At 39.5% G+C, this 11,571-nt stretch overlaps 1 protein-coding gene across 4 annotated transcripts; it reads right to left on the bottom strand.

The window, feature by feature from the left end:
* Nucleotides 1-4,544: 4,544 nt before the first annotated feature.
* LOC110988399 (uncharacterized) lies at nt 4,545-8,545 on the bottom strand. Of its 4 annotated transcripts, none has more exons than XM_087137540.1 (4): nt 6,838-8,545; nt 6,607-6,683; nt 6,383-6,477; nt 4,545-5,884 (listed from the first exon to the last, which is right to left on the bottom strand). In XM_087137540.1, the coding sequence occupies exons 1-3, from the start codon at nt 7,637-7,639 to the stop codon at nt 6,460-6,462; spliced, it is 897 nt and encodes a 298-aa protein (XP_086993666.1). In that variant the 5' UTR covers nt 7,640-8,545; the 3' UTR covers nt 4,545-5,884; nt 6,383-6,459. The 4 variants fall into 4 exon arrangements, with proteins under 4 accessions (XP_086993666.1, XP_086993667.1, XP_022107540.1 ...); XM_087137541.1 differs by having other exon boundaries at nt 4,545-5,836; XM_022251848.2 differs by having other exon boundaries at nt 6,383-6,683.
* Between the last annotated feature and the right edge of the window lie 3,026 nt (nt 8,546-11,571).

The following is an 11,571-nucleotide window of genomic DNA, read 5'->3' as shown; positions in this document are numbered from 1 at the left end:
TGTTTATTTTTGTAATTTTTGAACTTGAGTATATTCTCGCCTTTGACCGGCAACTCGACCGTACATTTGGGAACGTTTAATCCTGGACAATCTTCTTTGTGTCTGGTTAACTTTTCTTCCGTTTTGAAATGCGACATGCAATTAAAACACCGGTGTTTTGACCGTTGTGATGATTGATATCACTCGTCAACCGACAAAAGTTTTTTATCCAACAATAGTGATTTTCGTCATCTCGGGTAAAATAAAGTAAATTGATCGGTTCGTCTGGACGCTTGCTTTTGTAAAGAATGAAAAGACCGTCTTTTTTGGTGTAACCAAACACATTGATCGCCAAGTTATTTTGCGATTCGATACGTGGGATTTGTGAAATCGGTGTTGGAAAGCTTACGTTTGTAAAATTTAAACCATCTGATTCTGACCTGTAAGTCGATGTTCGCTCGTCATGTATTTTATATTTTGGATTTGTTTCTAGCTGACTTTTGACGTCGTCTGAATATAACTTTAAAGCTGCCCGCAACGCCCATCGGAAACATTCTTGATCTTTATTTTGGACGTTTATGATTGCTTTATGTCTAACAGTTCCTTAGGCAACGGAATGTAAGAAGAACCCACTGGATTATATTTAACCACGTTGATGTAGAAAGCGACGACTTTGTCAAAGATCCAACCCGAGCCTTTTTGTGTATGAGCCTCCACCTCTTTTATTTGTTTTTCCCTCTGTTCAGTGAGTGCATTTTTAACGTCGGCTTTATTTGCGACTGCATCGTTGTCGCTCGGAAAGGGGAATACGCCAAATTCAGTTTTTTTCGGGTTTTTCCAATCTAAACTGAACTTTGATATTTGTTTGCAATTTGAACGAACCAATTTCTTTTAGTTCTTCCAAAGCTTTTTTCTCGATTAAAGTTTTGTAAAAATCAAAAAAGTGTATCAAATCGTATTCAAAGAAATGGGGTATCAATTCCCAATTTCGAAAATTACCCTGAAAGCGCCTGACGTTTCTTATGTCTACTTCCGCAATTTCCTCGGGCTGAGTGTAAGCTTTAATCGCTTCAATAAAGTCCTGTTTGAAGTATTTCTCTTTCTTTGCAAAAGGAATATTATATTTTTGTACCGTTTTCAACAGCTGCCGATATGACTGACGCGGGAGGTACCTAAATTGTTTTTGATCTGCCCGTATAGCTTCAATGAGCTCGGGTTTAGTGTGCGATTTACGGGTGATTGCCGGTAATGGGATGTTATACCGCTTGACAGAATCTTCTAAAAACGCCTTCTTAAATCGATTAAAGTTCGTTAGTAGAGGTCGGTGTTGTGGGTTGCTCATGTCTCTATTTATATGTAGGTCTCTAAAATTTTTATCATTTTTTCTGACACCTTGACTTGACATGTTTTTTTTTTTGTATATTGTTATTTTTATATATAGGCCATTTATTTAAGGCGGTTGTAAACATAGCGTGTTTTGCTTTGAACAGAGCCATGCTTTAAGTAGAGGTCACGAGTTCCGGTCGACGGGAAGTCCCTTTTTTGTTTGTGAGTGATTGCTGGTGCGATCGGTGCTAGTCAAAAGTGCGCCGGGGTCAAAGGTTCAAGGTCAGTGAAGTGGAAATCCCCGGCGCGTGTGGGTGAAAGGGGAGGAAAGGGCGTGTGGTCCAGAACTCTCCTATCCCTACTACTGCAATTATAACTGATTGGGGGAAACCCAACCGATCCGAGTGCGTGTTCTTCGAACTCAAGGTTGATAGCTTTGGCTTGCATAACGGAGTGATGATGAAAGGGGAAAAGCGTGTCCTATTAAAAGCAAGAACATATCAAAATTTCTAAATTGGCTCCCTTTAGAGCCAGCACTAATAACAGGCTTCGCCAGGATTTGTAGCAAACTGACAAACCATCGAAGATTCAAGGTCAGTTCTGAGGTATTTTCAACAAATTGACAATTGTTTTTCCCGTTCCTCCCTTTCTTTCCTTCTTTTCTGATTTTGTTCAACCCTCCATTTTCCATAAAGGATGTCACCCCTAAACGATCCGATTTATATGAGTTCACACCCACAACTTTGCCCTGCAAATTTATACATGTAAAATTATTGAAATGTACCTTTAGACGAACAGTTAGTATAAAGTAAAGTACTCTGCAGTACACTGTATTAGTTTTGTATGCTTAATTAGCTAATGCTTGTTCTAAGAAGGTTAAAAGGAAAGTAACTCTCCACAAAGTGTATAAGTGAAAGAAATAATGTAGAAAGCGATAGAAGTCGTTATAGTATAGCAAACGCAATACATAGAATTTACAAGTACAATAATACATGTACAATACTCGACCGTAAAGTCCACCAAAAGAAAAAAAAGGAAAAGTCTGAACTTGCAAGAGTGCTACATCTTATCTTTGCAAAATAAAGAGAAACCCCAACGGTGGTGAAAAAATGGGGAATATAGTTTAATATACTCATGGTATCTAAGTAATAAGTTATATACATGTATGTAAAGTAGCACTTTGACTTCTGAATAAATAGTAATAGTGCGATTAAAATATGGACCAATTCTGCGGGTGTTTCAAAAACTGTCTACGTTTGTACCGTTGGTGGCGCCGAGCAGAAATGCTTTTTAACTGCTTACCACCGTGGAAACGAAAAACGTCATGACCTCGCAGGACAGGTTTAGTGGGTGTGTTTCCGTACAATGTCCTGCACGCCTATAGCCTGACACTTTTTTTCGGAATAATAAGTACATAAAAATATTAAAGATATTTATCCTTCACTTTTTTGTAGAAAGCGATTTAAATCATGATTTTAATCAATGATTCATTTGATATAAATTGATATAACGTGATATAAAAATCATTTGAGTTCTTAACTTGAGCTTGTCAAAGTACTGCAACTAAAAGTACTGTGACTCGCAGACAAGAGTTGTACGTAAGGGAAGCAGGCCCGTTGCCTGACAAGAGAGGGGGGGGCTCGTCAAACCAAAAAGTGGAACTTTTGGCACTGTGAACACATATTTTTATACAAAGGCCTATCACAATGTTCTTTCGAAAACAACATTGAAAAGTTGCATGTCTGTCGCGAACCAAAGGTTGCATGTAAGACTTGTAGTTTTCAATATTAAATAAACTTAACAAAAATACATTGATTTCAAACTCTTTGAAACACCTGAAATGTGGATATTTGCCGGAACTTCCTGACGGTACAAGACTGGAGATTGACTCATTAATATGCAGAATTGTGGCCACCATGAGTTGAGAATCAACGTATAAGCCGTGGCTTGTATGCCAAATATTACGGTGTATTTAAAATATTCAGTACACACACCAAAAAGACTACCACCAAGCGGAACTCAGAAGCAGGCGGGGGGGGGGTCGTTCGAGCCCCTCAGCATACGGGCCTGGAAAGATTGATATCAACCATGAAGGAAGCCTCGGGTCCATTGTCTGGTTCATCATTTTGCGTGAGTTGTGCTGCATGTAAAGTGAGGCACGTACATGAACTTATGAGGCACAGTTACAAACATGCCCATCCGGCCGGCCGCAACACGTCGAACCGTTTTTCTCATTAGTTTCGAGGAATAGTGAGTGCTGTTAAATTCCCCTGTTGGCATTTAATTCGGACTTACCTATAAACATCCTCAGAGCCAATAGGAATTAGAAAAAATGCAATAAAAGTAGGATACTTGACAAATCAGGGAAATAAGGCCTTCGAAACGACCCCCTAAATTAGTTGATTCTGGAATTCTAGCCTAACACCCAGCATGACTGGTGCCTAAAGCTAGATACATCTGGGTGAATGGGAACTTGTCTATATCCAAGAATCTAATTGCTAAACAATTATGACTCCCTTTAACCATCACACAATTCCAGACACAAAAAATGCACGCAAAGATTGCGCTCAATGGTATTTGCGTAGATTTAAAATATATGCGGAACCTAACAAACACTGTGCAAAGAGCACAAGCAGAAGCAAGTTGCGCAAATTTAAAATTTGCACGTTTAAAAGATTGCGATGAACAGGCCTATTAGCATAGGTCTACATGTACGAGTATACATCCCTACATGTAAATTGTAATATGCCCTGAAAGCAATAAAGTTTCCACTCTGCTGAAGGCCTCCTTGTTATGATCTCCTTAGAGGAGAATTTCAACCTAAATATAGTACTAAGTTTTCCCTAGTCCCTACAGTGGTAGGCTAAGGTCAATATCAGCAATCAGACAAGGATAACAGTCCTAATTAGGGTCTAATTTGACAGGGAAGATCATTTACTTTGAAAATAAATGTAACACTCGGAATTTTTCAGGCCATTCTCGTTGGGTTTGTGCACAGGGTGTCAAGTGATGTCCGTGTATCGAAACTCTCCCAATCCAACACAATCACAAGTTAAACAAAAGGCAATAGGCCTAGAGGTTGATGGCGGATCCAATATTGGCATATTACATACCGGTATCTTTCATGATCGAAAGATAGTACAGATTTGATGGTGATACTGGTGCAATGAATGACAGCAGCAATGACGGTGAAACTGACGAAACAACAATAATATGGCGTATCCATGGCGCACAAAACATCATTCAGCAAAAACATTTAACATGTTTAATCTGAGAACAGAATGAGCACATGCTTATGTACTTTTAAATTTCGCAAAGCAATAAAAGAATGTTAAATCTGCATTGTAGATCCGTCAAGGCTTTTTTAGTTTTTCATCTAGGCAAGGCCAGCGTAGCAGCACTGTTGGACTGAAGCAGTAGAATATCTAACATGCAAACCGGAAAGAAGACATACTGAAGGCTTCACCAAAATACAACGTACATTGTGATTCTTTCAAAATACACTGTAGTTTAATTTCAAAGGAATACATACATTCAATAATTCGACTAATAACACAAGACTTCGGGATAAAGTATGAATCAAACACAGAAAATTGGTGGAAAGGTTTTGTTCTGACAACTTTAAAGCACTAATAGAAAATTGTACATCTCATAACCCTGACTAATATGACACATGTACAGAAAACCTCAGGAGAAACCATGCAGAAACTCATTTTAAAGGTAGTGGTTTGAACAGAACTTCTGAATACATGTACATGTAATTTTCACAGGATTCAATACTCCAGCTGTCAGCCTTAAAGTGCAGCAGTAATGAATTTTTCTTAAACACAATTTTTCTTCTACTTTGCATTCCTATTCAATGAATGAAAACTCTTACTTCCCTATTTGGTTAAATGGTTTGGAAAGTGCATGCTTTTAAACAAAATCATCCATGCTTTCCTGGGCAACTGAGGGCACTGTTGCTGTGAAGTCATCTAAGCCAGACATGTTTCAGTGCAAAAGTGTTTCTGTTCAAATTGTGAACCCAGAAGAGAAGGATTGATGATTTCTTATTGCTATGCACACACAAAAATGAATCAGCAGAGGAGAGATTAAGCCCAGGAAAATCTACCAAAATCATGGTAGGACTTTTTTAAGTACAAACCAATGTCACATTCCACCTTATCCTGAGATGACATCATAGTTTTGCTCATGAATACGGAAATACTCATGAGCATAAAAACCGAAAAAGGTGATAAAATACCCTTTGAAACAGTGAAACAGCCGTTGAAAAGAAGGTTAAATGAGCCACAAAGGTGCGTTTGTGACGTTTGTATTCTAAAAAAATTGATTGTAGCTACCATTTGGTACGTCATTTAGCTTTGCTAGAAAATGTGTTGAGAACCTGAATGTTCACTGATGACATTGCACCAGAGACTCGACTTGATGAAACTGCCCGTGACGCCGTCAGTTCTACGTAGCGGATAGTCACTTTTGTTTGGCCAGGATTCTTCGTCTGTGTCTGGCAACACTGGAAAATGGCAAAGACTTCCTGTGGTATGACGAACGCATGGGGTCATTTTCAACAGTCAACACAGGTCTGTAATTACAAAAGTGAGATTTCAGACTCAAAATAACGCACTGATTAAAATGCAAATTTTTGTAAATTTATACCTAGGAGATAGTTTAGCCATTCGTATTGGTTGAGATGAGAGCCTGTCACATGGCCGGTCTTAACGGATTTAGAACCGGCTAAGTAAGGCACATATCATAGGATAGCTAGAGAACTGTTCGAAAAAAAGAAGATGAATGTTTATGGCTAGTTGGCCACACATGACTGGAGCATACCATAAATTGACAAGGGCTTGTTGGAAAACTTTGGAAAATTGTTGGTCAGAATTTTTCGAAATTCTAATTTTTTTGACTTGTTTTGACCTTGTAACATAAAGGGTACATTCTGTATGAGAATAAATCTTTGTTTGGCCAGTCTTAATCCTTCACTTAAGACCAACTCGGGAGAATGGACGCTGATAATGCCCAAACTGCACAACCACGTATTCAGTATATTAAAGTATATTAAATTGTATACAAATTTTACCTTTGCCAAATGCTAGTCGCAAATTTCACGGTCTCTATGATGTTAAACTACAATGAAGTCACCAACTCGGATTTTCTTCAACTTATGGCGATAATCTGTTTATTGATCACAGCACACACAAAAGAAGTACAAGTTGATTGGGAAAATTTACATTTATTTCTTAATATGCGCCAGTGTCCAAATATTTTATGATTTACATAATGTAATACACAAACACGATGCACCCGTAAGAACAGGAGTGCCTGTACAGCTGACAGTTTGCTGGGTGCGCAGTCCTCAGTCTTCACTATCTGCAACACATCTGAAGAAGAAAAAAAGAAAACTGCAACTGCAGGCCAAAGGTATGATAGGATATAAGGCTCGTTTTAGTTATTTAGCAATAATTTTAATTGTGAAATTCTGCTGTTAAATTTGCAACCTGCTTTAAAGCATTCCACCATGTAAGGTGTATTTACCAGTCACAGTTTGGTGTTTTCTTCTTAGTTGCAGACACTTCTGTTGGAAGTTTCTGCCTGTGTGTTCTGCATTGAAGCATGTCTGCTCTTGGCCAATGAGGCATGAAGGGCAAAAGCATGACAGTCGCCTTGTCAACAGTTTATAGGGACCTGCAACTTGAAGCTGGTGAAAACCTCGCCAGCCCTTCACTGTGGCTATCTCAGTCAGGGGTCGATCTCGCTGGATTTCAGTGGGAGCTACATATACAAATCGCCTCTTTGAACAAGCTGTATCAGTTGCTAGATTATCAGAGCACCACTGCCATAATTCTTGGGCAGAATTGATGACGACTTTCCTCCCGAGAATTGCTTGATCGACAGCTTTGTTCACCACAGCAATCTCCCGGTCTCCTTCACCTTCTATATACTCTGCACCAAAGTAGTTAAGTTCTCGGGACTTTGAAGACAGACTGAGGTCGGCAAACGTTCCTCTACCTTTGTACTGGCTTTGACAACCTTCAAACCAGATCACCTCGCGCGTTGTCTTTATCTGCTTAGAGAGATGGTGAGAGGCAAGCTTCAGAAAGAGTTGAATGGTGTGGTAGTCGTGAACTATGTCGTCAGTGAGGAATATTAGCGAATCTCTCACAAGAGTATTGCGGTTGTTATAGTACATGATGACTGGGTGAATTGTGACTTGAGTTTGGCAGTAGTGGGGAGATTTGATCTCATCTTGATAGAAAATTCTGCGGTTTTTACTAGAGTCCATTATCATGAGACTCCAGTTTTTTGGTAAGTTGTCTTTCACATATGCGAACTGCATGTGTTGCCATCTTGCTGTAAACAGGTGCTTCACAAATGAAATGCCGTGCACAGGTTGTTCAACATCTCTGACCAGTTCTTAAATTAGAACTTTCATAGGACCGTGCTTTGTCTTCAAAACGGGGTGAATCTTTCCAGTTAATGTCTCACTTATTTTTTCTTCCTTTTCCCAATGGAGCCACGTGTGCAGTGCACATGATGCGTCAACGACATCTGTGTACATGTTACCTATGTGATCACCGTAACTGCCGCATTGGGTGCAGGTGCCCATACTACACTTGCTGTCCTGGAACTGCTGGGTATCTGATGTTGGACAAAGCAGACTGTTAACAAATGAAAATTCATCAGGCATCGTCTTCACAGTGGTAAGTTTTATTGCGTCGATTGCACAGTTGATCGCAAGGATTTTGTACTTGATATTTACGCAATACACACAACCGCAAACATCGTGATGGACTTTCGATAGGAGATGCAAATTTTTCGGTCTCAGGAACGTGAACTTCCAATAGCTCACTTTGCCGCTGGGATTCTCTGATTCAAACATCTTATGTGCTTCTCCAAGTGGCATCTGCATATGTCAACCTGGACCATACTTAACAATGAATCTCTTCAAAGGTGAAGGATATGAGATGTCATTTCGAAGGTGGAATTCCTTGACTCGTTGCCGCAATTTCAGTCTCATTCTCCCACGGCCTGCTGCATGGCGGTCCCTAAGATTTTGTGCTCTTCGGGCAGTCCCCTGACTTAATAGGAACTGCTTACTGATTTGCACTTTCTTTGCATTCTTGATAGATGTACACGCAAAACGTTTCAGGGTTTCTCTTCCACTCCTTTGGCACTCAATTCTCTCAGTAATTTCTCGAACCTTCAGACGGAATGCCACTCTTCCTGTCACTCCCTATGTCTTCGTTGTTAAGTTTTTTGAGGAGATGCATTTTTGATTGAAGGGGAAACAACAGAGGCCAACTTGTTAGGGCTTTTGGGTTGCAGTACCCTTTTTACTTTTGATGTACAGTTCCTTGTTTTGTATCCCGGTGACCTTATTGTTTCTTTGGTTTGTTTTACATTGGCCCTTTGCTGTCTTTTTCGTTCGCGGTCCTTTCCTTGAATCTGTCTTAATTTCTGTGGGCAGCTTTCCCGTAGTCTCTTTCTTTCTGCTTGTTTTCTTTCCCGCCAGTAGGCCCTCTTAGCTTCCCGTGACGACCATGTTGCGATGCTTGACTGCGCCGAACTTGCGCTTCTGGTACTTTGGGTGAGTTTTGGGGGTTTCAAAACCAACTTAACCGTCAAGCCACACTTGTCATCTTTGCTTGCCTCCTTTTTTCTTTCCATATATCTTTGTTGTCGGAGCCTATTTTGTTCAAGTTGTCGTTCCTTCAAGGTAAGAGACTTTATGGAGGGCTTTCTCTCTGAAAGCTCTTTTCTAAGTTGGTCTCTTCTGCCTTTAGCAGCTACAGCTTGCTTTTGCGGATAGTCTGCATATTTTTCGGGGTCTTTCCTTTTTAAGCGATTTCTGTAATACGTTGCTTTACTAGCCATTAATAAAGCCTGATGGCGACTTCTGATAATGCACTTCGGGAAACCTTGGGTAAGAAAAACAATGTGTAAAAACTTAGAATTTGCACCATTTTTTATTTACTTCTTAAAATAATTCTCCCGAAGAAAGGCGTTTGTAAAATATTAACAACAAAAATTGTGCCAAAATTTAATTCTTACTCCTGAAAATCTGAATACATGATAACCCCTGTAAAAACTTACATGTAAATGAAAACTAGAATCAGTTTAGCAGTTTTTTGATAAATTAAAAAATGAACGTAAAGTAGCATTCTGCAAGATTTGACATACACCTGTTATAAACAGCAATGTTAATTTTGCTGACAAAGACTACATTGAAGCAGCCGAACTGAATCCAGAACGCATCAACTCCATTACTGCAGATTGTTAAATCTTTACGTTATACACATTTGATCTTACATAAGTAAAAATGAATATGCATGGACATGAAGAAGGAGGAACGATAGAGTCAGAAGTGAAAGGTCATAAACAAAATTCCTTTCTTACCAATTGCCAGATGACTTTTCCACATTTTTTTACAAGAGAAACACGAAGATAATTTTGACATGATTTTTTCTTTGGGTGGTTTCGGTTAAACACACATTCTTCCAAAAACTACAGAACATGAGTGGGTGGTCCCATGTATATGTAAAATCCCCCAGGTGGGACTTTGCAAGGGTTCAAGAAGCTCGCTGTATGACCTTTTACTTATAGGCTCCATTCCTTTAGGTGCCAGGTGGATATAGGGATGGTTAGTATGGGAACTGCGAGCATGAGTGACAAAATAAAGGATATGTGCAGTATAGTTTGAGGGGTTCCAGATGTTCGCTACACGACCTTTTACTTTTAGGTTCTATTCGATCATTTGATATGCCAGGTGATGATGGAGATGATTAGTATGGGAACTGCAAGGGTGAGTGTCAAAATGAAGGATATGTGCAGTATAGTTTGAGGGGTGCTTGTGCAGTGATAGTGCTGATGGATCTGAGAGATGCAGAGTTCTACATGTTCATGTACCACGATGCACTTAACATTAACAAAATAATCTTTTTGAACACTGACAATGTCTAATGGAACAATTACTGTTTTATACAAATACTTAAGATAACCCTCAACAAACCTTAATCAAGTCCCATTACATTAAATACTTATTATCTACATTATTTGTATGCCTCTACCCCACAAACACCTCAGAAATATAGGCTTTTACATACATGTACACGTACATACAGGCCTACATGTACGTGTATACATTGTATCTTGAACACAAGACATGCAAGAAGTTGACATGATTGAGACCGTGTAAAAACATCATGGTTGGTATCCTCCATGGCATGACTGAATAAGCCAAAGGACCCTCCCCAAAATAGATGCATTGAACGTGTACATGTACATTGCAAACTGGAAAAGATAAAACTGGAGAGAAGAGGGAATCCTCTAGGCTCCATATACTTGGCCTATTCCCTCCTTGATTGAAGCCTGCAAAATAGTGACCATGGTAACCAACATGACTTCGATGTTAGATGTGAAAGTATCATGTGGTGTCCATATATAAGAGTGATGTTAACTCTATATTCTGCCAGAAACATACCAATAAATAACGTTAAAAAAAGTGGGCCTATGTCCTTTGTGCAACATTTGAGACATTAGTGGCACTCAAGTGCACACAAAAATTCGATATATAGGGTGAGTGCAGGAATTTTCGACCAGGAGGAAAATTCGACCAACTGCATTCAAAAACTACACAGCTGGTCAAATTTCTTACTTTTCCTATGCGGTCGAATACCCCCACCTTTACCTAGGCTATATGCAATCACACGTATGAAGCCAAACCACGGTGGATGTGTTTGTACTGCGCATGTCCAATGTACAGTGTATTAGACTCACCGGTACGTTGCAGCCGTTCACCAGTATATCAACAGTACTAACACCGCCAACTTGTGTTAATTGCAGTAGTCAAGCGTATACAGCATAATGATTTGTGATACAATGTAGGTGGGGTGTGGGTGCGAATCCTGGGTCGAAACTATGGACAGGGAGGTTTTGTTTTTTTTTTCCAGGAAAATAAAGCCTGAAAGGCTGAATGCTACAGGAGCCTAATTTCACCTGTTCACACGTGATTTTTTTATGGTTGCTTGAGCATCATACATGTCATGCATGATGCATAGTGCATGGTTGTGAACCATGGTTTGGCTTCACATGCGTGTACATATGTACTATGTAGCTCAAATTCAACGTGGTGTAAACATAGAGCGTGGTATAGTACAATAGTCATTACATGTTATATGAATACGTTCCCCATAACATTCGCATGCGTCAGTATTGAGGATTTCCGACGCAGACAAAATTGTAAGATTTAGCCTCACAGCGTTTTTTATT

This window comes from Acanthaster planci, linkage group LG06 (assembly GCF_054643075.1).
Source record: "Acanthaster planci isolate LZ-2023a linkage group LG06, COTS_SCS, whole genome shotgun sequence".
Classification (NCBI taxonomy): Eukaryota; Metazoa; Echinodermata; class Asteroidea; order Valvatida; family Acanthasteridae; genus Acanthaster; species Acanthaster planci.
Note: the sequence above shows the minus strand (reverse complement) of the source record. Positions and strands in the feature narration are given on the sequence as shown.